General features: G+C 41.8%; 1 protein-coding gene across 3 annotated transcripts in view; it reads right to left on the reverse strand.

Annotated features, from left to right (window-relative positions):
• Window positions 1–2,796: 2,796 nt before the first annotated feature.
• The window catches only part of Wars2 (tryptophanyl tRNA synthetase 2, mitochondrial), a 68,951-nt gene continuing 45,390 nt past the window's right edge, over window positions 2,797–26,357 (reverse strand). For 2 of the 3 annotated variants that reach the window (XM_005087732.4, XM_040752154.1), the window contains 4 exons: window positions 16,055–16,135; window positions 13,253–13,338; window positions 5,509–5,627; window positions 2,797–3,909 (listed from right to left, as the gene is read on the reverse strand). In XM_005087732.4, coding sequence (XP_005087789.1) covers window positions 3,461–3,909; window positions 5,509–5,627; window positions 13,253–13,338; window positions 16,055–16,135 — 735 coding nt within the window. In that variant the 3' untranslated portion in view covers window positions 2,797–3,460. The remainder of the gene's footprint in view (window positions 3,910–5,508; window positions 5,628–13,252; window positions 13,339–16,054; window positions 16,136–26,357) is intronic. The other variant, XM_040752155.1, reaches the window with a different exon arrangement.

The raw sequence follows: 26,357 nt of genomic DNA on the forward strand, positions 1-26,357 counted from the left end.
ATGTACCACCCATCCTGCTTCTTCTGTATCTCCTGGTATCTCTGTCTTTTTTCTTCCCAGAGTCCCCTCTGTCATCAGAAGTCCCAACTGACCTCTTCCTGTCTAGCTATTGGACATTCAGCCCTTTTTTACACCAATCACAGCAAATACCTCTTCACACGGTATACAAATATCTCCCAACAGAGACCCACAGTCAAACATTAGGCAGAGAGATAGCCCAAATTAAAGATCTCCATTGGGTTCCTCACCTTGGAGCCTGAGAAATCCTGCAGAAGAAGGGGAGGAAGAATTGCAAAAGCCAGAGAGACAGAGGACATCAGAAAATAAGGCCCACAGAATCAACTAAGCAGGGCTCACAGAGGCTGAAGTGGTAATCACAGAGCCTGCATGGGTCTGTGCTAGGTCCTCTGCATATGTTATGGTTGTTTAGTTTGGTGTTTTTGTGGGACTCCTTACAGTGGTGTGGGGGTGTTTCTGATTCTTTTGCCTGATCTTGAAACCATTTTCCTCCTACTGGGTTGCCTCACCCAACCCTGATATGAGGGTTTTTGCCTACTTATGCTGTACTGGGTTGATATCCCTGGGAGGCCTGCTCTTTTCTGAAGAGAAATGGAGGAATGTATGTGAAGGAGAGGAGAGAAGGGAGAAGGAGAGGCTGAAAGGAGTGGAGGGAGGGGAAATTGCAGTCAGATGTGTTTGTATGAGAGAAGAATTTTTAAAAATGCCTCCATAAGATCAGGCTCTAGGCAAGCCTGTAGGGTATTTTCTTAATTAGTGACTGATGGGGGAGGATCCCAGCCAATTGTGGGTGGTTTCATCCTTGAGCTGGAGGTCCTGGATTCTATAAGCAGGCTGAACAACTCTGTAGGCAATAGGCAGCAAAGCCTTCCTTCTTCCACGACTTTCTATGATTTCCAGCAGAAGGTGTGGCCCAGATTAGAGATGGGTCTTTCCACCTCAGAAATTCTGGATTAAAGGCTTGTCTTCCCATCTCAAAGATCTGGGTTAAAAACAGATCTTCTCACTTCAAATTGAGTACAAATCCCTCACAGTTGGGCCCCTCTATTTTTGAATTTTAGTTCATTCCAGATGCAATCAAGGTGAAAACCAAGAACAGCCATCAAACTTACCTTACTGCAAGTTGGAAAACAAAAGACCTACCTGGGGCTGAGAGCTCTGCTGAAATTCAAAGAGATGACTCCATCACTAACAAGGAAGAAGGGGAGGGTGAATGCTGGAAGAGAGCTAGCAGTTACTCAAAAACTATGGCAAATCTATGAATAAAGTAAGGAAAACCTGAGCAGTAAATACAATAAGGCTTCCCATGTGATTGTCTGCATTCTTTATAAAAGAAGACAAGGAAGAAATTGTGCTTAATAGTAATCAATACTGAGGTTGTTAATTTGGTGTTCATATGGATCAAGCAATAAAATCCTTTCTGTTGACCTTGATGTGTCCAGCATATCACAGTGCATTGAGAACTCTTTCCTTAATAGATAGGTGTGGAGCAACAGATGATTGATGAATATCCAGTTGTAGACTATGTCAGGTGTGACATAAAAGTCATGATAGTGGCTAGCACAGAAATAACCATAGGGCTGACAGTAGGTGAGACACATGGGAATAGTTACTATAGAATTGTGGGAAGGACACAGGAGTTCAGACATATTATAACTAGACAGAGGTCATGCACTTCTGACTTCAGTGGTATCAATGAAGACTGTGGAAGAAGACTAATAAGTATCCAAAAGCTCAGAAAAGACTATATGGATAAACTATATTGTCTTCAGGAAGACACCTCCAGGAAGAGTCCCATACCATGTTCTTGATCTATTCCAAGGACAAATAAGCTCCATGCCTGACAGCAGCATCACTTTTGGGGTTTTGAGGGTTCAGGGGTGAATACGACCAAAGGGAGCTGGATTTGGATTTTAAACACACAGCTATTAGCTGAGTTGATACAAACAAAAATCAGTATTTTAGGCTTTGTCTTTCCAGTACCCACCTTCAAAACTGGAATGTTTGGAGGTTGGGGCTTTGGGGAGAGTTCTTAAAAAGCATTAGTCATGGAAGTAGGGAGAAAAGGCTCTTGGATTTGCCTCTTATTTAGTGATACTGTGTGAGTTAATTCTTGTTCCACTATGTGTAAAAAGTAACTCCTCTCCAATCCAATGTGTTCCAGAGGGAGGGGTTGCTGAGACTAAACTGAGGTGAGTGTAAGAACCAAAGTGCATATTAACAACATGGTCCAGCTGGGTGGTGGTGTCTGAGGTGGCACACACCTTTTGTGTGTGTGTGTGTGTGTGTGTGTGTGTGTGTGTGTGTGTGTGTGTTTGGTTTTTGAGACAGGGTTTCTCTGTATTGTTTTGGAGGTTGTCCTGGAACTCACTCTGTAGACCAGGCTGGCCTCGAACTCACAGAGATCCACCTGCCTCTGCCTCCCAAGTGCTGGGATTAAAGGCGTGCGCCATCAACGCCCAGCTTGGCACATACCTTTAATCCCAGCCCTTGTGAGGAAGAGGCAGGTGGATCTCTATGAGTTCAAGGCCAGCCTGGCCTACAGATCAAGTTCCTGGATAGCCAGAGCTACACAAAGAAACCCTGCCTCGGAAAACTGAAACTAAACCAAAACAAACCAAAACAACCCCCCTCCCCCAGAAGTTGGGTCCTGTATATTAAATAAATGAAAGTGAGGCAATACAAGGTTCTCAAACGAAGACCTCCTGAATCTCTGAGTGTAAGAACAGGCATTAATACGCCAGCATGGCTTCTTAGAAAACAAGTAGAAGCTAAGAAGATGATCATATTCCATTTATTTATTAATTCATTTATTATCTATCTATCAATCAATCAGTCATCTATTGTTGTTGTTGTGTGTACTTACACCATGGTGCACAAATGCAGGTCAGAGGACAACTTGTCAATTTTCTCTTTCCACCACTCTGATCTTGGTGACTGAACTCACACTGTCCGGATTGGCAGCGGGTGCCTTGAGCCTGCACCACCTTGCTAGCCCAAGTTAAGTCGCTCAAATACATGAGGACAAACATCATCTCAGTGACACATGAGCTGTAAGAATCAACCTATCTTTATGAACTCAAATTACAAACTGTATTCAGACGTACAGCATGGGATCTCCATACACAGCTGTAAAAGGGGTTCAGAGACAGATAACGTGCACCCATTACAGTAAAGACTGTACAAACAAGCACACATCAGCTCAGTTATTGTTCAGCTGTCAAATGTATAGGAATACTTCAGACCCCAAAACGCACTTGAATTCACTGGGGAAAGAGAGCTACATTTACTTCATCTCTCCTCATTAGAGCATTTGCTGATGGGATTGGAACATCAATTGGAAGCATTCATCAAATGAAGCTAACCATCAAACCAAATATGTACAGACTAAAATCTGCCAGAGGGAAGTTGCCTGGACCAAGTGTAGTGACTGGCTGATTTCCTACAGAATCCCCACTAATTTCTTCACCTGCTCGAACACAGGATAGGCTAATTCTTTGGCTTTTGCAGACCCAACATGTAAAACCTTCTTTAAATGGTCCTTATCCATTTTCAGTTTCTCAATTTCACTCCTGATTGGAGCAAACTTTTCAATCACAGCATCAGCAACCAGCAGCTTGTAGCGCGCAGTGTCCATGCCTGCACTACTGCGTACCACCTCCTCCACTGAGAGGCCTGACACCGCAGCGTGGATTGCCACCATGTTGGAGACGCCAGCTCTGCTCTCTGGCTCATAGGTGACCTCGGATGTGAAGTCTGTCACAGCCTTGCGGAATTTCTGCACGATCTCCTCTGGGCTGTCTGTTATTCCGACAGTGGCCAGTTTGTCAGGGTCCGATTTTGACATTTTGGCAGATGGGTCACGGAGGGATTTCACTTTCTTCATAGATGCTGGTGAAAACAAGACAAGCCATCAAAAATGTTACTGTCTAGACCTTGAAGACGCCAAATGCACCAGAGATATCTGATTGCACAAATAGTACACCTTCTCTGAGGGGTGGTGACCCACACCTTTAATCCCAGCACTTGGGAGGCAGAGGCAGGGGGATCTCTGTGAGTTGGAGGCCAGCCTGGTCTACAGAGTGAGTTTCAGAACAGTCTCCAAAGATACAGAGAAACCCTGTTTCAAAAAACAAAAAAATGGCACACCTTCATCTTGAAGAATTTGAGCGATTTATCAAATGTGGAAGACCAGACAGCAGAAACAGGTCTTGTTAATGCAATATCCACAGCATATATGGCCAGTGGTTCATCCAGTGTGTAACTGACAGAAATGGAATTATGTTGGTTACATTGCTTATGCTGTGCACTCTTGTGGGTTCCAGGGATGGAACCCAGGTCACCAGACTTGCATGGTGAACGCCTTTATCCTCCAAGCCATCTCTTAGGCTCTGTGAACACTTAGTATGTATTTTTAAATTTCCTGTGTGTGGACGTGTGTACAAATACACAAATGCCATGGTGAATACGTGACCACAGGGCAACTTCTGGGAATCTGTTTGCCATCCACTTTATTTTGAGGCAGGTTATCTCTTCCTTCTGCAACTATGCAGCATCCCCTAGGCTAGCTGGCAATTCTCCTATCTCCACCTTCCATCTTGCTGTAGGAATGCTGCAATCTTAACCATCTCTGGCAATCCTTCCACATCTGTACACAGAATTATATACTTACAGACATATGAAAACACACATACACACAGTCACAGAAATACACACACACACATACACACAAACACACAAAGGGGAAGCGTGCTAAGCTGTGCTTCATAAGTCACTGTTATTGATAACTGCTTAGTTTATGGCTGTTAAAGATGAAATGAAGTAGGTAAAACAGCAATAGGCTGAACATTGAAACCTTATTGCTATAAAGAATGGTGACATCAATGTATTGGATACCCTAGCAGAGCTGAGGCTGGCATTTCAGATGCAGTATTAAACTGTCTGTCCCAGCTCTCCTGTTCACTTCAGAAAACAGTGTTTGGGGACCATTGGTTCTCCCTCATTTTGTCTGGAATATGGCTGAGCAGTTCTCATTCTCCTGACATTTGTCTTACTGTGACTGTTAGAAAGGGTGAAGTCCATGGGCTTTGGGATCAGAAGAGCTGAAGGGCTCAGCTCTGTGACCAACTAGACACATGACTTGACCACAGTGTGAACCTTGCTGAACCTTAGTCTGTGTATGTGTAAAATAGGGCCTGTAGCTTGCTCCATCAAGTAAAATCTTATTTCATACACCTAATCTATTGACACGTTTTAGAAACTAAGAGTATATTTTTTAAACTTTCTCCCCATATTTCACAATTTCTTTTTATGTTTTCTACAATCCAATATCATCTCTTAGTTCCACATAACCCCAAACAATAAGGATTCCAGTTAAGAATCCTGAAGCCTGCTAGTGAGAAAGACAAATTTAGTCCCAATGAAGCTCCAGGTCTCCAGTCCACTCTTTGCTATGTGCCCAGATTTCATAACCATCCACTGGTTACTTACTGAGAATGGACTTGGGCAGTGGAAAGAACTCCCCATACTTTTGGTTGAAACTCCGAGCTAGATCCTGAACAAGTTCCATGTGCTGGACTTGATCCTCCCCAACAGGGACGTGTGTGGACCTTTAATAAAACACAGACAGAAAAGACTCAGCAAAGCTCCTTCTTAGCCGGAAATGATATTGCAAGCAGCTGTATGTCCTGTGCCTACTTCGCTGTCAGTGTTCAACAAATGTTCACCAACTACGGCGGGAACACTCAGATCCAAGTCTTTATCTGTGTGTCAGACAAATGCTGAAGAGATGTTTGTCTACTCTGGTTCTGTTCTCCCAATGCAATAGAGTACAGCCATCAACACCAGCATGACAGGACCCAGCCGGGAGGAAGCCATGGCATCTTCAATAGCACATGCGCGGCTCATAATTGTGTTTAAAAGCCACTCCTCATCCCTCACCCAGTCAGCACAGATTACTCCAGCCTAGACCAGATGCTTTAACCTCAGAGCTGCGGCTCACACTTGAAGGATGCCCCACCCATTCTTCAACTTAGAGATGGCAGACAGCTCTTCCGGCCAGAGATTTCTTCCTCATCAAACAAGGAATGATTCAAGATCTTTTGGCAATATGCTTCTTCATTTTCAAGCAATTGTAATCGGAGGACAGTTAATATGCTGCAGGGAACTTACATGAAACTCTCAAAGTAAAATGTAGATGGGTCTTAAAGACAATATGGCATGAAGGAAGCCAAGTGTGGACCATGTGAAGAGTACACTGACATCTATGTAAGTCATGAAAGTATATGTTCAAATGCTACATATTTTTGGAGGTGCACAGATCTGTAACAATTATAGCAACCTGGGAAAAGCTGAAGTTGTGGGTCAGTGATTAAACACTTGCCTTATATGTTTATAGCATTGGGTTGAATCTCCAGGACTGATGATAATGAAAGAAGAAGAAAAGAAAGACACACCCAAACCACCTTTTCCAACTCATTGTAGCTGTTTTTAGAGAAGGAAGAAAACGATTTGAGAAAAAGGACTAAGGCAACTTGAATTTTATCTAAAAAATTTTATTAAGAAATGAGGATGTGAAAAAAAAGCCTACTCAGAACGTACAGAATCTATTTATGGTGATATCATTCCTACATATGCAGTTCAAAGCATGGAATCCTGGGGTGGAATTTGGGAAGAATGTCTGTGGGTGGAGACAGGGGATTTCAATGTTTGATGCTTGGCTGTGGGGTTAGGTTTGATAGCACAGCTACAGCTTCCGATCAAGAAGTCTCTCTCTCCCTCTTTCTGAGCCTTCATTTCCTCTGCAAACTGAGACAAGGATAGTACCATTCTCTTTCGGATGTTTCTAGGGTTACCAAGTGTATCTCCTGATTGTAAAAGCTCAATACATGGAAGCAACTGATATGACAAAACTCATTAATGTTTGATACGATGAAAGACACATGGCAAGGGAGAAATGTAAATGGTCTTATGGGAGGCATACTGATTTCTCAAATATGATCTTTATTTTAATGGTCAGCTCACCTTACAAAACCGAAATACCAATGTTCAGCCTCAGAGATGGCCACAGAGTTGGTGACAATCCAGACTTGGGTACAAAATATATGTGAAACTGACAGGTGATTCCCAAATATAAACTATTTGATATGTCTTCTGATAACTGGGACATAAGAAAACCAGAACAGTGAGTGAAAAGGTGAACGTGTGGCTGAGTCTGTGAACCAGGAAGTGCTTCCTCCTCTTCTGAGGTCAGCAAAAGCAGTTCAGGGAAACTGCAGAGGGCCTGGGAGAGCTGAACCAGCCAGAGCAGAAGGCCGGCGGCTCTGTGAGTGGTAGAAGTGGCATGGTTACTGCATACCCTCTGCTCAGCACAGGGCTCCTCTCTGGGCTCCATAAGCACATGGCCTGCTTTTGTCAATTTCTCTTTGACTGGTCTTTGCTACTCTTACCTAGCAATTATAGTGAGGCCCATATGCAGAGGTCACCTTGGCTCCCCCAGCCCAAATTAGCCAACAGAGCAGGTTAAAAAGCAATTACAGTAGCCCATAGGAAATCACAATGGACTGCAACTAACACAGAAAAAACAATTACCATAATCAATACACTTTAAGCACATCAAAATGAATATTTCCACATGTCAAAATGGTTCCAGATTCACAAAGCCACCCCACTAAACAGAAAACACATTTAGTTTTCATAATGACGCGGTGTGCGTCTTGCCTCGCGTCGGATCCTTGACTCTTTTCTTACAATTCTGTGGGGTTTTGAATTTTTTTTATAAGAGGATTAAAACCATTTTAATTTTTTTCACCTGGTTCTGTTGCTCCAGTGGCGTTTGCATCTGACTTTGGTTTGTTTGTTTCGGGTCCCTCCTCCCTCTGCGGCCGCTGCTGCTTTCACCTCCTGTAATTTATCTCGGCCTCGGCTTCTATCTGTTGAGTTCACACTTTACATGATTCAGCCTGTCTTTGATTCCACTCACTTATGGGGCTTATTCTCTTCACGTTTTCAACCTCTCTCCTCATAGTCTGCCTTTCACTTCAAATAATTTAGGGCTGTGCTTTTAAAATTTATATCCGACATAATGATATCCATATTAATACGTCCTCTCTTTCTCTCCTTCCTTTTTATTCCCTCTCGCCCCGGCTGTGCTTTCTCAGACACAACATAAAACAAAAGTCTTTCATAATTTTGATTGTTATAACTTCTGTCACATAATAATGCCTCTGATCTTCTTCTTTGGTGACTGAACCGTTTTTCTTCTGCGTCCATCCTTATTGCCTCAAAGTTTACTTGGGCTCTGTCCCGCCCCTTTGGCAGCATTAGTGTCCAGATGAATGAGCCTTGCTATGTAGACCTCGCTTTGCCCTACTTGCTTGGCTCTGCCTGTGAGGATCCACAATTGCTGCCTTTACTCAGCAGGTTGGGAAAGGGGCTTGGGGGTGTCTTTCTGTCACAACGGATCGGTTCCCCCTCATTGACTGCTTACTGGACACGCTGCAATGATTCTCCGTTACAGCAATTACTTATTAGATACCGAAAGAAACTAACTTCTGGGTAGTCCTCTCTTAGGACAGCCCACCTCGAGCAGGGCAACGCCACAATGAACGTGTGGTTACCTCTGACACGTCGTATTCTATCTATCATTTCTTTACCATCACTATCACACTCTAGGCTGGTGCGATGGCGTCTGAGGAAACTGTCCCAGCTGCTGGTCTCCTTTAATCCATGTTGCATGTAACGTTTCCTTTAACAAGCACTGATGACACCCAATTCACTCTGTCCTTAAAATACAGGCAGCTTCCCACTCCGTGTGGAGCACATGCTGGCTTGTTTGTTGTCAACCACAGTGCACTCCCCTCTCTGGGAGCTCTCAGTTTGAGGGCCAGGAGATTCCATGTCTCAGACTGCTTTCCAATGGAGTTTGGTGTAATAGAGCACTATGCCCTATTCCAGAGAGAAAGAAAGAAAGAAGGAAGGAAAGAAAGAAAGAAGGAGAGAAAGAAAGAAAGAAAGAAAGAGTAAGAAAGAAAGAAAAAAGAAAGAAGGACGGACTGCACAGGCAGTATGGCAGAATGAAATAGGACACTGGAAGAATCCAGGACAGTCTAGGCTCACTGGAGAAGTTTAGGAACCCTAAGATTTTTAAAACCTGCTGTAAAAAAGCTGACTCCCAGTGCAGCACTCCCACCCCCAGACAACAGGAAGACTCTCCTGCAAGCTGAAACCACCAAACTGAAATTCCAGGCCACTTAATCTTCTGTCTACAATTTTTGTTTCTGGGCTTCCTTCGTACTTTAAAAGTCCCCCAGAGACCATGTTGGGCCCAGTCTATGATGCTACTGGGAGATGTGGAACCACTTTGGAGCTGGGTCTACTAGAAAGAAGTTAGGTCATTGGGGTGTGGCCCTTGAAGGGGATTTGACGACCTTGGTCTGCCTCCCTAGAACTGTTTTGGGTCACCATGAAATAAAGCAGCTTTGTCCCGCCATATGTTTCCACTATGACATCCTGCCTCACTCTAGACCCAAAGCGATGAGGCCAACCAATCATGTGCTGAAATCCCCGACCCCAAGCCAAGACTGACTTAAGCTGACTTACCTCAGGTATTTGTCACCGCAGAAAAAGCTAACAGAGCTTGGTTTTCCACTTACAGGCTTTAAAGGCCCACCGCCTCATTCTCCAGAGTCATTTCAGACTATTTTTTTTAAAACATTTTTTTACTTAGTGTGTGCGTGTGCGTGCGTGGGCACTATGGCAGACTTGTAGTCGGAAAACAACTTGTGGGAATCAATGCTCTCCTTGCACATGGATTCTTCGGTTTGTGCTTAGGTTGTCAGGCTTAGCGGTGAGTGCAATGCCCTTCTGGGCACGATCCCTAGGACCATGTATACTCTGATCTATATTCTGATCTATGGTCTCCACCTTCTCTCCTGTTTCTCAACTCAGACTCTTGGGAAGCACACGTAACCTAAAGTCAGGTGATCACTCTGTCTATGCAGAACTGGCAGATTTTCCCTGAGAGATTTCTCTCTTTTTGAAATTTAAAAATTATTATTTATTGTTACTATTTATTATTAGTTTTGGGGATACCTCACCCACACTAGGGAAGTGCTCAGACACCATACTACCTCGCCCTGAAAGCTAATTGCTTTATGTGGATATCATCTGCCTACAGAGGTGCCCTGAGAATCTGAATGGCATGATTCTTTTTTTTTTAAGATTTTATTTATTATATATACAGTGTCTGCCTCCTGCATGTGTGCCTGCATGACAGAAGAGGGCATGAGATCTCCCTAGAGATGGTTGTGAGCCACCATGTGGCTGCTGGGAATTGAACTCAGAACCTCTGGAAAAGCAGCCAGTGCTCTTAACCTCAAATGGCATGATTCTATCAGCCACTAGGATGCCATGGAGAACACTGCTCAACACTTGTCAGTCTTCCTTCTTTTCCCTTCAAGGGCATGTACGATGGTGCTGTCTAGAATTGCTGCATTACATGTACTTTATGAAAACCTGTTGAATATAAATACATTGTGTGTGTGTATATATATATAAATATATATATGTATATATAGGAAGAGAAACAAAAATAAAGAAAAATATTTACTTAATATGAGGTCAGCTGCTTTTGTTTTGAAATTTCATGAGTATTACATTTATATCATTTCAACTCTTCCTTCTCCCTGACAACTCTATGTCCACTCCAACTCTCTCTTAAATTCATGACCTCTTCTTCTATAATTGTTACACACATAGACACACACACACACACACACACACACACACATCCTCCCTACTGAGCCCATTTAGTGTTTCTCTTATGTACATGTGTTTAGGACTGACCAGTTGGGATTGAAAACTATCAGGGGGCTTGTCCCTGGAGAAGACTGATTCTCCTTCCCTGAGAAGCCATTAACTGCCTATAGTTTTTCATCTGCGGTAGAACCTATCTAAGAATTTTCCCATTCACGTTGGTATGCCATTTGTTGTTGTCATTGTGTAGGTCTTGTTTAGGTAATCATATTGTTGAGATGTCATGGGTGCAGCTTCCCTGTTGTGTCTAGAAGACATTATCTAGCAGCAGGCCTTCTGATCCTCTGATGGTTAGCTATTTAAAATTAGGTACTCAGATAAGTAAGGAATGGATAAATAAAAATTAAGAACTTTTGCTACTTGAGGGTTCTGTATTAATATTATTAATATTATTTTGATGGTGCTAGAGGCAGAACCTAGGGCTTCATGCACACTAGGCAAGCTCTCTACTACTGAGCTAAATCACCTACCCTCTTCTTACTTTTATTTTGGGACAGGGTCTCACTAAGTCACTCAGGCTAGCCTTGAACTTGTAACCTTCCTGCTCAGTCTGATAAACAGCTGGGATCACAGCCTGCACCTCCAGGCTTGGCTTAAATTTCCGTTATTTATCATGCTCTCTGGATAAGATAATCTCAGTTCTACATCCATGGGATCCTTCAACGACTCCTATGGAAACAATTACACATGTCTTTTATAAGTCTATCTGAAGCTGTTTCTCTATCCCTGTCCTAGCGTTTGTTCTCTGCTTACTATACCACTCATTCTAATGCTGACTTTGACAAAAGCAAATATGAAACCTATATTTGACTTGCACTAACATTTCATGAAGAGGCCATACAGATTTTCTAATGGGTAGAAATCACAGATATTTTACTGGTCCTTCAATCTATCAACATACCTATGTTTATAATGTAAATATTCCTAGATGTTCTGGCCACGACTTTTTACAGACACAGAAAAATGTGAAACAAAACAAAAAACAGAAACTACTCCCAACTGTACATGTGGCCTAGTCTGAGACTAGACAGAAGGGAACACTGGGCTGTTTCTCTTAAAAAGGGGGGATATGGATGTCCACATCTGTAGTCTAACCATGGCATTAGAGATGACAAGAAACTTCTTGGCTAAGGAAGGAGACCACCATCTTGAAGATAGACAATTGCCTGGTTTTATAGAAAAGCAGTTTTTATCTGTTTGCCTGGACAAACTGTCTCTACATATCAAAACATGGATGAGAACAGAATTCTGCCTCTATCATCCACCCTCTGAAGTCTATTAGAAGCACTATTCTAACCATTGAGGAGATCAGTAAAAGTTAAGGAACACTTACAGAACTGGAAAGAAATGCCTATCTTGGAAACACTAAGTATTTATATGAGTGAATCTTGCTGATGTTGGAAGCAGACTGAGACAGAGAAGCAAGCAGAAAATGTTAAGGTTTACCTGCCACATTTGAACCACTTACAGTTTTGTGTATGATATGAGGACATTCGCAACCTAGGACTTGACTCTAAAAATACCAGCACATAAAATACACTTTGACATCTTAAGAAGCTGCTTCGCTAATGTCAGCCTGAACAACTTAAACAGACCCTGTCTCAGAAGCCAAAACACAAAAATGGGACTGTAGATCTACCACAGTGGTAGAGTCTTGTCTAGCAAGCGTGAAGCCCTAAGTTCAAGCACCACTAGAGAAAACAAAACATTTGCAGGTGGAGAGCCACGCTCAAATAACTGCCATTGCAGATTGGTATTATGCCATTCTTGCCCACGATCCTCCCTTCCTCCTATTTCGTCCTTTACCGTCCGTCCGCCCCCCCCACCTTCTCTTCTCCTCCTTTGCTTCCTGGCCACAAGATGAGCAGTTCTTGTCACTGCCATCTAGCACCTCACCATAGGCTCAAAGTGACAAGTCTGCCTGCCCTTAGACTGGGAGCACCTCTAGGACTCGGATCCTGGCTCCTAGCCTTACCAGCTTCTGTGACTTTGAATTTGCTGCTGACCACTCTATGCCTTGGCTTCCTCTTCTGAAGAACAGGGGTGATGATGACAAATTTTACAAGACTATTAGGGTTCACACACAGAGATCACTTAGAAAGATCGCTAACACATAGTAGGCACTCTGTGCTAGCTCCAAATAGACAGTCACTGAAACACACACAGATTTAGTACGCAGTGCTGACTGGCATATCTGATCCTTTTTGTAGCCCCTTCACCACAAGCCTGGAGAGTTAAAAACACTATTGTGTGGCACATGCCTGCAAGTCCTGCACTCAGGAGCCTGAGGTGGGTAGATTACAGGTTTACAAGGAGCCTGGGCTACACAGTGAGACCTTGCCATGAACAAACAAATGACCTCTTCACACACATAGTGAGAATCCCTTAGCACAAGTCCAGGGCTGGCCTCCCTCCTTACTTGTAGCACAGAATGTCTGCTGCCTGCAGGACCGGGTATGTGAGCAGGCCTACTGTTCCGTCATGCTTCTGCCTTGCAGCCTTAGCCTGGAGAAACAAGGAGGAAGAGAAAGAAATCTGACTTGAACCTGATTTTGTTGCTCAATTAAGAAACTTAAAGAAAGCAAAGTGTGCACTGGAGCCACCTGTAATAACAGAGATTTCGGTCCCTTTCAGCAGCTCTAGCGTCATCTGGCTGCTTATCATGTTCATGCTCCAGGCTCCAGGAGAAGCAAGAGGGACTTTTTACCATTTGCATGTTATTTTATTTTTGGAGCTGGGGCAAAGCCCACCCAAGTTCTACCATTGAGCTACACACATGGCCCCTTGTCCCAGGAGAGATCCTGCACCAACTCTATTCCACATTCATTTCACTAAGGACAAAGGAATTTTCTAGATTCCAAATCAACTACGTTCAGAAATCATTATAAAATTAAATTTCTCAAACTTAACAGGAATCAATTCTGTCCCTCATCACAGATGTTACTGGGTGAAGTTCATAAAAGATTAATTTAGAGAAGAGTAATTAATATGGGGGAAAAAACCCCAAATAACTTAATTTTTGAAAAGCTGCTACCAGGGTAGGCAAAACAGCGCAATGGGTTAAAAATGCTTGCCACAAACCTGATGACCCAAGTTCTATCCCCAGGACCCATATTTTGGAGACAGAAGCTTTCCAGCAAGTCGTCCTCTGGTCTCTATATGCCATCGCTCACCCCCCCATACATGATAAATAAAAATGTTAGAAAAAGATAAAAAAATGAAAGCTGTGTTTCATTAAATTTATAGATAAATTTTACCTATTTATTTATTGTGTGTGTGTGTGTGTGTGTGTGTGTACTTGCACATGAGCTTTTGCAACTACGCATGTTGGCATTACTGAAGGCACATGCCAAAGCTTGCATGTAGAGGTCAGAGGAGAACTGTTGGAGAGTCAGCTCTCTCCTTCTACTGTGGGTTTTAGGAATTGAATTCAGGTTAACAGGCAAGTGCTGAGCATCCTGCTGTCAAATTTGTGGATATATTATCACTATTACTTTTTATTTATGTGTATGTGTGTGTGTCTGTGTATATGCATGCCACATGTGCCTGCATAGGTCTGAAAGAAGGTGTAGGATCCCCTAAAATTAGAGTTAGAGAATAGTATGAGCCATCTAATATAGGTGTTGGAAGGGTAAAAAGTACTCATGACTCCTGAGCCCTCTTTCCAGCCCTGTTATTTTTTATATTAGCATACTGGTCCTTATAATTATAGAGGAAGCAAGGTGAAATAGGGAACAGTAGTATTTACTGAGTGCTGTTAGTGTGCTATACATGCTTTACCCATCAACCCTCCAGATAACACTGACCTCAGCAACCCTGACCCCACCCTTAATACCACTCCTTCTGTGGTCATTGTCTCAATCAGAATTGCCGTTAGCGTATCTGCCTCAGAGAACCGTTTACACTTAATTAGTATGTTCAATCAGAAATTAGTGTCATAGTGTTATACTAAAGCAGCAAAGTCTTTCCTAAAATTAAAATATGTTAGAGAACCCTATAAAAACCTTGTTTCCGGTTCCTGGGATGTGGTCAATCTGTAGCATCACCATTAATGTCTTATTTAACACCAGTTCTTTGAACATCCACAAGGCATTGTTTTTTTTGTTGTTGTTGTTGTAAACAACAGAAGTTCACTTTTCCTAATTTTGGATGCCAGGAAATTCAGACTTAAGACAGACTAGCTGGGTGGTGGTGGCACACTCTTTTAATCCCAGCACTCGGGAGGCAGAGGCAGGTGGATCTCTGTGAGTTCAAGACCAGCCTGGTCTTCAAGAGCTAGTTCCAGGACAGCCTCCATAGCCACAGAGAAACCCTGTCTTGAAAAATCCCCCTCCAAAAAAAAAAAAAAAAAAAAAAAGGACATAGACTAGAGCTAGAAAAGAGACCCCCTGCTTATAACCCTCCTCCGAGACTGATCAGTCTGTTTTGTCCTTATGTCCTTGCTTTGTGAGAGAAAAGGGGCTTGTTTTAAAACAACAACCCACTCAGGAGGGGCCAACCCTTCCCATCTGACTACCTCTCCAATCTCTAAGTCCCAGCTGCTGGGGGTTGGGTTTCAAAGCAAGGCTCAGGAGAGAGGCACCATGTACCTAGACCATGTGGTCCAGATACTGGCACTTCAGGGGCCCTTCTCTCTGCTGTTTAGGGATCAGCTTCTGAAGACCAACTTTTGAAGACACCAGTGTCCCAGAAAATATTCTCAAAAGAAGCTGAAACTAAAACTAGTGTTGATATAGTTGGGGCTACCTACTTCGAGTTAACTAATTGCAAAAGTAAATGGTAGTAATACATGATGAATTATCTAATTTACCTTTATTGGTGGAACTTCCTAAAACAACAATCTTAATTTTCTTTCTGTGGGTTTGAACTGTTGCTTAGGCTCAACTTGCTTAAACATTAAATGTTCTTTCTGGGATGCTTGTTAGTTCCAGTGGAGATGGGAGGCAACATCAGGGACCAGTATTCCAGAGATTCTGACTGTCTGTTAATTATAATGTGGTAGGTTCAAGGTCATTACCAAGTCTATTCAAATACAAATAAATAACAAACAGGATTCTGAGGTTAGGAGTCTTGGTGAACCCTTATAGTATCTGCTTAACACAATGACGTGGACAGGTGAGTGGCATACCAGGGCGGAGAGTGAACTCAGGACTCCTAGAACCTGGCACAGCAAGAAACAGAAGCCTTCCTTTCCATTAATAATCATGTCCATGGCATTTACCTTCCACTGGTGTAAATGCTGCAGTCGAGGCAGTCTGACCATGCAAGTGAGGATCCAACTTAATTGAGTGTGTTCAGACACCTAAGGGGGGAAAACAGTAACAGAGGAAGTCAACGTCATCTTGCACATAAGCAGAGCTAATTAGACAAGATGCATTGACTGAAACAGTTGAGAATGACCCAAGTCAAGGTTATTAAAAGGAAACAGGTGAATGGCTTGGTTGTGGTTCCTGATGCATACATCCTTAGGTAAAGAAGAAGAAGTTATAAAAAACAAAACATCACTACCACCACAAAAACAAAACAAAAACAGAAAAAGCAAACCAAAAAATCCAACTAATACAAATACCAGTCTATTCTTTAAGTCCTCAACATCCCTAGCAAGGAGGTGACCAGGAATGTTTCAGTATCTTCAATATGGATTCCGCTACATCCTAGGGTAACCATCCCCTTGGAATGCCAGGCTTGTCAATAAATCTCTTCTCTCCTCCCCTCTCCTCCTCTCACCTCCTCCCTTCCCCATCTGAAGTCCTCTCTGACCCCCTTTAAATCCATGAAGACAGCCACAATACTTTGCATGTAGTTGGCAAAGAAAGGCACCTAACTCCAATGAGCAGCTTGCCCGTTCAGATCTGCAGTGATGAGAAAGTGGATTGGCTGCATCACCTGTCTTCCAAACGGGAGTCTCAAAGATCTAAGTTCCTCCTCTTTTGACTCCTTCTCTACCCTCATTTCTTTCTTTTGTTTTCCTGGCCCCCACCACGAATCAACAAGAAAATACAAACTCTTTTCAACCTAGCTTTGTTTGAATCAAGTTTAATCAAGTAAGCAAAACCTGGCAACAATTGGGATGATTCTTGGGTCCAGGCCATATTCTAACTGATGACCTAGAATGTGAGTCCTAAGCATCCCATTTCTGAGCCCTGGGGATTCTGAGTCTATTGATTGTGGCATTCTGTGTCCATATGATTCCCTTAAAAAGCAGAGACTCTTGCCAACTCTGCAAAGTGGCCCCAAATGTGTTCTCTGTGGGTTTTGCAAAGGGAACATAAAGGAATGGGATGAACCAGCCCAGGCCTGTTTCACTAGCAAGGAACCAACATCTGGAGTAAGATATTCTCTCCCCCCCCCCTTCAAGTTATAGAGAAGGAAGAGTTGTTTTTCACGTGTTTGACAAGGAATTGCTTTTAAAGTTTTGCAAGTGGCTGGGTGGAATCTGTCATCTTTCTTCTAAGAGGCATTTGGGTTTCGATGAAGGCAATGGCTATGACAGCACTGTCCAAGAAAATTGCTAACTGCTGCTGTAAACAAACAGCTCTCTGCACAAACAGTAACCCAATGATGTAGCCAAGAGCATTGGAGTCACTTCCAGTCACCAGAGAAAACACATTCCCATTGAAACACAGCGAACATGCACTACTAGTTTTAGGCATGAAGAAGAGTGAGAGAATCCCTTTTCCTCTTTATTGAATGGAGGAAAGGAATGAAAACACAGCAAGTGGCTGTAGATGACATGTGGGAAGAGGCACGAAATAATTTCCCTTCCACGTTGGTTCCAATGCTGAGCCTCCGCAACATGATAATAAGCTTACTACTGTGTCTCCATAAAAGAAAGCGTTTTGCTTGGAGTAGCTTTTTGTTTGGCCATATGGAATGAAAGTTATTTAACAGTCTTCAGAGATTTTGATGTTTTCAAATTAGCATTAAATTAATTCAAATAGATTCCAGTAGAGAAAATAGGTAAAAGCAAATTAACTTTTTTCCCTTTATCTTCAATAATTATATGAGAAATAATCATCACAGTCAAGACAATCACACGGAGAGGTACAGATTTCTATTTGGAAAAAGAATCAAAAGTGATAAATGCTTAAATATATTTTTTCCTATGTTGTGAAGCCACAAACTAAACAACTATATGATCTATTTTAGTCATAGACGAACAAAGGTACAGGGCAGTGAATTGGCCTATTAACCATCCACAAACAAGTCTGCAGCCATCCCCAGAACAAGACACAAACATTCTTCAGCCGCTGCAGTTTGCCTGTCTTGTTCACCCTTGTAAAACACTGGCCACAGTACGAACTTCCCCAGAAGCTGCAGAAAGAAAAGAGTTGTAAACCAACTTGTTGATGCAGGCAAAAGCAATTTCAAGGAAGTAGTTGCAATGGAAGCTGGACTATAGTAAGTGAAGGGTAGGGCTACCAGAAAAGATATGAAGACGGACATGCAAGGACAGCAGTGTAGCTTAAAGCTTTGTCTTGGGAGACAGCTTGAAGGTACTGCTGGGGGAGCACAGGTACTTTTATACCCGACACAGAAGCACGGTCCTTGTCTGGCGGTAAGGCTGTCCTCTTGGACTGAGTGTGTATTTTCAGGAGGAACTCACAGAAGGGAGGAAGGGGACCCTTGCCTAGCTAGCCAGATCACCTCACACCCAAGATCTTTGTCTTTGGAACGAGATGACCTGGGTCTGAATCCTAGTTTTGTTACTTAGCTAGGTTACTCTGGGCAACTAGATACTCTAGTATCTAAGTAAGTTCTTCGTGCTTCAGTCTCACTATCTATAAAGTAAGGTCAACAGCAGCATCTATCTACGAGTGCTTAGAACAGCACCCAGCACGAAGCCAGTTACTGTTACTACAGATATTAAAACAATACTGTCTCCCATTCCACACGGTCACCTCAGAGGGCCATTCTTCTTCCCCTCCCTCTTTGCTCTTGTTCTCTAGGAAGTGGGCTTTGTTATGCTCCCTCAATTCACAGCAGCAGGGAATGTACTGAATGCACTGGGGTAGTGACATCCTGCACAACAAAAGAGACCAAACACAGATCATGGAAACACGCTGTTCTGCCAGGTGTGGTGACGCACGCTCTTAGTCCCAGTTCTTGGGAGGCAGAGGCAGCAGGCTCTCTGGGAATTCCAGCCCAGACAGTGCTACAAACAAACAACTTTCCCAAACCCAAATCACTCTAGACTAAAAAACATATATACCATTCTGTGAAAAAAGATAATTTTTGTAAAATGTTTTTGTAAGCCACGAAACCAAAAAGCAGTATATACTCTCAATGAAATTATGAGTACAAAATATGGGTTTGTGGAAAAATAAGTATCAATTATGAGCTACACTGATCATTTGAAGTTCAGGATTGTTGCTGTCTATGATTAAAGGAAAGCACGTGAGGAAGAGAGATGAAAGGGATGTACAAGAATTTTCTAAAAAATTAAACTTTATCTACAGTTGTAAAAGTTTACCGGGCTAGAAAGATAAAGCACAGGCTGCTCTTCCAGAGGACCGGGGTTCAATTCCCAGGACCCACATGGTGACAAAAATCCATCTGTAACTCTGGTCGCAGGAAATTCTACATCTACTACTGGCATCAGACACACAAGTGGTACACATACGCAGGCTAAGCACACATACACATAAAATAAAAAATGTTTATGTGGTATGTGTGTGTGTAAGAGAGAGAGAGAGAGAGAGAGAGAGAGAGAGAGAGAGAGAGAGAGAGAGAGAGAGAGAGAGAGAGAGAGAGAGAGAGAGAGAAACCAGACAGGCTGACACTGGGTATCTTTCCTCTGTTGCTTCTTCACTTCAATTTCTGAGACAGGGTCTCTCTCTGAATCAGGAACTCATGGATTTGGCTAGCCTGGATGGTCAGTGAGCCCTTGCAAAGGTCCATCTGTCCCTGTCTGTTTAGCACCAGGGTTACAGATGTGCAACTGGCTTTTATGAGGGTGATAAGGACTGGAATCTGTGTCCTCAGGCTTACAGGGCAGGGACCCTACCAACTTAACCATCTCTGCAGCCCCATCATCTATAACTTAAAAAAAAAAAAAACTAAAAGGAACCGAAAGCAAATATGAGAAGCTACTAACAACATTCATCTCTGTGCTGAGAACATGAATGCTCCTTATGCCATTATCTGTATTTGGCTGTATTTTTATAATAAAAAAGAAATTAGGAAAAAAGCACAGGGAAGCTGACTCCAAAATATGTAATAGCAAGATATCAAACATACCTTGTCAATTACCCAGTTCAGTAATTCTTGGGTCAGATCTCTAACACACCCTCAGGGTCCCTCAGGATGTCCCTATTTCCCACACAAATGCTACCTTCCCACGAACAGGTCCTGGAAACGTTCGTTAGGACACTTTGAAGACTATTTGGACTCACAAATTCCCATTTATTGCTTCCTCTCGGAAACGTGCAATTTCATGCTGAGTTATTTTTATTAGACTCTTATCATCCCCATGACAAATCCCTTTAACAAGAACCTTGCTTGGGGATCTGATTTTAATTAAAAGAACACTGTACCAGTGATACACTCTCACTCTCCTCAGTTGGATTGCCTCTTGTCAGTACTCAAGCTTGCCAGTGAACACTGGTCTGTACATTTCACGAATTCACTAACTTTTTCCTTGTCCAGTATTTCCCAAGTTAAATAAGCTGATTCTATCTGCCTGCTTCTAACTCGAAATGCACCGCCATCCAAGTCCTGTGGCTTACTGTGTACATCTGTACTTCTATGCATACTTTTTCTTAATCTGAAATATTTTATTTGTCAGCTTTTAAAGGACCAACTGAGTAACAAATTGCTCTTGGTTTCGAGTGCCTCACAAACATTGTATCTTTTTTATTTACATTCTGATAACTATAGCTTATACTTTTGTCTCTTTTCATTTCAGAGTCTAACCTGAAAGGTCCTCTCTCTGGAACCCTCTATTCTCATATCAGAGGAAAACAAAAACCAAAAAACAAGAGAGTGAGGGCAAGTGTTAGATGCTTCATGAGCCTTGCAATAAAGAGAAAGGGACCAAAATTTGATACCACACAAAAGTGGTTAAGAGAGGAAGCAAGAATAAAGTGGTTACAAAACAACCAGAATAGACAATGAAATGGCACTAAGTTCTTCCCTGTCTGCAATAACCCGAATGAATGGATTAAAGTCACTGAACAAAGATACATTGGCTGAATAGGTCAAAAAACAAGATTTAACTATATGCTGTCAATGGGAGACTGAGGAAACACATTAGGTAAAGGTGAGACATGTTCCATACAAACAACAACCCAAGAGAACATGGTGGCTTCATTTATGTCTGACAAAGCAGCCTTCAAGTACCGCTCTTGTTTGTGCCTCGTGTGCTCTTTGCTCCTTATTTTCCAGTGGCTAAGCAAGTCAGTAGGTAGTCCCTCCCGCTTCAAGAAAAACCAGAGGGTGTGGAAGTGATAGTAGTTTTGCTTTCCAGTGAAAATGTGACTTTTAGGAAACATGTACCTTTCATTCTCTAATACTTAAAGCTCCTCCGAACTGATCTGTGATGAAATTAACAACATGGCTCTTTAATACTTAAATAAAATGTGCAGGAATTTCAAAGTTTTACATACTTCAGTCTTAAGTGTGAAAAACAAAACTTAAAAACACTTTGGAGATAATAAAAAGTAGTTCTCCAATGTTAAGCCAGATGAGCATTACTGAAAACACACATAATGAAAACTCAACCACAGGAAAACAAAGGCTTTTTTTCTATAGCTTTATTAGCTACTTGACTTGTTTCTGGGACAAAATACCCAGGAAAAGCAGTTTAAGGAAAGGCTTATTTTGACTCACGGGTCTAGGGTGTCATGGCAGGAAAAGTACGGCCACAGGAGCAGGAGGAAGCGGGTCACACTGAATCCAGTGAGGATGCAGACTCCCGCGGTCCTCCTTTGAGCAGGTTCAGGACCACGGCACAGGGAATGGTACTGCTCACACTTAGAGTGGTCTTCCCACTTCAATTATCCCAACTAAACAGACAAGCCAACTCTCGCCAGTTGTCCTCTGATCTGCACATGTGGGTCACAGTGTGTGCATCGTCCCCGTCCCACACAAATAAACAAATATTAGAAAAAAACTTTCTCAAGTACACAAAGGACATTTCAAACAGGACCACAGCACTGTTGTTTGCAGTTATAAAAATAGGTTTGAAAAGAAAGTCTGAATATTCTTGCCAAGAAAATGGGTAAATAAATTGTGACAGAGCCAGGACACTGTACAACAATAAAAAAACTGAACAAATCTCAGAAATGAAACAAAGACCAGAATAACAGATGCAGAAGGATAGGCAACAGGATACCATTTACATAGTTTGAAAATGTGCAAAGAAATAATACAGATTATTTATGGCCATATCACATGCAATAAAAATATAAACACATATGTGGGAATGATAAATATCCAATAGATATAGGGGTTGCCTCTAGGGAGGCAAAGTACGGAATGGAATTTGAGTGAGCTAAAAAGTTTCTGTTATATTTGCCATGTTTTATTTTGAAAATCAAAACCTAGATGAAGGAAGTTACTATTTCAAAAGGCACCCATTCATTTTCCTACTTTCTGGACTGGTAGAGATAGTTCTTTAATATCTAATATTCTTCAATATCCAAAATATTCCTCACAAAGGAAAAAGTAAGGAAAAAGTTTCCAAAAATGTTTTATTAAAGGAGATAAAATAAGACAACCATTAGCTGGAGGGCCATCTGCTAATTCACTTTATATAAAACTTTTGCAACATCAGGGAGTCTGGAGGCAACAACACAATGGTTGGTGACAGAAAGTTAGCTTTTGCCAACTGTGACACAGAGGTTTCTTTAAACTTTCTTGTAAACATTAAAGGAGTTTCAGAAAAAATTAGTTATTTGTCAATTATGACACAAATAAGAAGAGGTGACAGTGACATTCAGGCCAATGAAAAGGCTGCAATTTTCTACTCTTGCTTTGAGTGTGAAGCAAGACCTCTTCCTGTGGGCATAGTCAAGCTATGGCCTGTTCTGTTGACCAGTCAAGTTGTCCTGTTTCTTCTCATCAAGCCTGACAGAAGTCAAATGTAGACCAGGAAAAGGTAACTGTAGTCCAGGTAGGAACTTTGTAGAGAAGAAATCACATGCAGAATCTAGATATATAATCATTTTTTCAACTTGTGGTTTATTCCTCATCTCCCTCAGGAACTCTAGAGGTATTGCCAATTTTGTAAATACATTCCAAAAGTCTGTTAGTCTACACAGATGTTTGTTCCTTTTCTATTACAAGCCAAGCATGCACTCCTTGTTGGTAGCTAACAACCTGGAGAGTTCTGCAATCATGAATGCATGCTCAAATGCATTTGCAAAAGATCAGGGTACACAGAGCCCATGGGGACTGCCTCATTTTAGGATCTGGCTTTTTACTTCTCAGGACACAGAGAGGGAGCCAGGTATAGCTTTGTGTGCACAGATCCATCTAGTCAGTTCCTTTGGCTTTTGTTCAGAAACTGATTCCCCCATAGCACCCTCTACTTTATTATTATTATTGATTTTTGTTTCCTGGGAAACAAAATATAACTCTAATTAGAAAATGAGGCTACATTCCAAAGTTTCAGACTCCATCCTGATTTTTCCTGAACCGTTCTGGACCCTCAGTAACTTGATATCTGATACCCCAAGCCCCCCTTTTGTCCTGACCTCTGCTGGAAGCCAGTGCTGAAGGCTGAGTCTTCTGCTTTTTATCTTCCGTCTGCAGGGTGATTATATTGTGGGGAACAGTGAGGGAGAGATGTGGAGACCTGTCCCTCACAGACATCTGTAAGACACAGATTGGATCTGTGCTCAGGTCTGCCAAAAACAAAAGACAGTGACTTTGGCTTTGAGATGGAAACCTCTGCCAAATACACGCATAGGTGTTCTTCCCCTAGCCCACCCTTCTCTCGAACAAAATGCGCTTGTGAACATATTCATGTGCACACACACACACGCACACACACACACTCATGTACACACTTTCAGACGAGAAGGTCTGAAAACTCCCCACATATGGCAAACATATTTAGGAGAAGCGCTATGACTACAGGCCAGTGGGAGAGGAAGAAAAAGAAAATAATGGGGAAAATCATCAATATGCCTAAACTGTTCCAGTCAGGCTGCCGAGAAAGAATGCAAAGGGTTGCAGATGAAAATTATTGCTAAAATCAGCATTATAACATAGCCAAATTCTTTCCCCATTTTAAATGATTACTAGGGCTTTTTCTAATGCACAACCAGGGCACATGGGAAAATTGCCATTTAACCCAATGGCTATACCTGTGAACATGTCATATGGTAGAAAAAATATTCTTATGTAACTCACAATTTCAAAAACTATTTGTGAATAATTGTGTGGTGGTGTCAGGTATAAATGATCTTAACTTACTTCAGTTCCCAAATCTTGATAATTATTTAATAAGCTTATGTTCTCTCTGTTATATATTAACCAACCAAATGCTTACATGCTACAAAATTGCCAAAATAAGGAAGTGACAACAGGGGAAAACAGCATCTTGGAGAAGGGTGTGGAGTTACCTAAAGGAGATCAAATCAAACACTACACCACACTGAGTTCCTACCCAAAGAGCAAAATCATGATGTCAGAAGCACCTGCCCTTCCGTGCTTATCACGGCACCTTTTACAAGCTGCAGATCCACAAGTCAAGATATGAACAAACCCACCTGGGTGTCCATCAGCAGACTAATAAACAGCTACTATAGAATGCTACTCTGTCTTTAAACAGAAGGAATCTTGTCAATTGCAACAATATGGATAGACTGGATGGGTATGTGCTAAGCAAAATAACAGAAAGGTACAGAAAGACAAATGCCTGGTGGATCATCTATAGAATGGAAAGAAATTGAACTCATAAGCAGAGAGTATAACAGTGGTTATCAGGGAACAGTAGAGGGAGAAATGGGAGATGTCAGCCAAAGGGTAGAGGCTGCAAAGTATAGTTTAGACGTAAGGAACAACTCCAAGAGACCTACTGTAGAGTTGGTGAGACAGCTCAGCAAAGGCATTTAGCACATAAGCCTGACAGCCCGAGTTCCATCATATAACCCACAATGGAAGGAGATATTTGACTTGCAAAGGTGTACATACATGCACACCAGAACAAACCCAAACCAACAAAACACTCAACGTGTAGACCTGGGTAGATCATTAAAAAATAATTTTGGGATTAGATGGCAATGTATATTTATCATCAACTTCAATAGGTGTAATAAAAACATGGTATTTATATATAACATTTTCTTAATTTATAGAGAGGTACACTGAAATATTTAAGGAATGTTCTTATCCCTCACTTAGACTATGCAAAGTTTCTTACATTGTGGGTTACTCTTTCTTAAGTGTTATAAGCTAAAGAAATTATCTCAATGATTGTACATTTTATATGTCTGTAGAGGTCACTGTCAAAAGTCTGTTAAAAAGAGAGAAATATTTACAATATGCTAATGTGATATTAGAATATTACCATAAGGAAATTATCCTTTGAGGAATGAGCCGAAACTACAATTGTTGAATGTGGCTTTAAAATACCCATTGATTTGAAAATTACTTCAAAAAGCAACTTGGCAAGCAGCTATTATGTGGAGATTAGACACATTCACCCCTAAGAAATACAGAAATAGGAACTCGTGGCTGAGAATGAAGTTTTTAGAAATAAGATCAAATAAGGATCAAAGGAAAGCCTGTATCAAAACCAGCTTAGAGGGAATGAAGCTGATGTGCTTGGAGGTGACTCAAGAGGTGGCTTGAGGATGAGCAGCTCTGTAGGTCAGAGGCAGGTGGGAGGGCTGGAATAAGCTGGAATTTTAAACTATAAGCAGTTCTTCAGAAAGAAGGTGAAGTGCTTCCAAGGTAGGAAGACTGACAAGGCGGCAGGACTGGGAACCAGCAGCCTGAAGAACACAGTACTGGGGCAGGACAGATGACTCAGAGGTTAAAGAGTACTGTCTGTTCTTGCTGAGGACCAAGGTTCAGTTCCCAGCACCCACATGGCAGCTCACAACCATCTGTCACTCCAGTTCCAGGGGATCCAGTCCTGTCTTCTAGCCTCCAAGGCCTCTGCATGACATGGTGTACACATACATGCATACAAAACACCCATATACATAAAATAAAAATAGATAAATCTCTTTTAAAAAGTAAAACTATAGGAGGATAAAGATGGCATAATAAATGTGTGCAAGTATTTGATAAACATGTATGCAGAAGATACAGCCCATTTATTGGTGCTTTTTAAAAAACAGAAGTTAATGAATTCATGGAAATTACCAAGAAGTCCACATTTACCCAATATAGATAAATACCTTACATTTGTCCAACCTTAAACTTGAAAAGTCATAAGCAAACGCTTCCTGATCAATTGTAAATCAAAACTAAGTCTAGGTAATGATGACATCATTTCACATACATATTTGAGTGACAAGCTCAAATTGATGACTTTATTCTTTAAAGATATTCTTCACTTAATATGT

This window comes from Mesocricetus auratus, unplaced genomic scaffold (assembly GCF_017639785.1).
Source record: "Mesocricetus auratus isolate SY011 unplaced genomic scaffold, BCM_Maur_2.0 Super-Scaffold_100009, whole genome shotgun sequence".
NCBI lineage: Eukaryota > Metazoa > Chordata > Mammalia > Rodentia > Cricetidae > Mesocricetus > Mesocricetus auratus.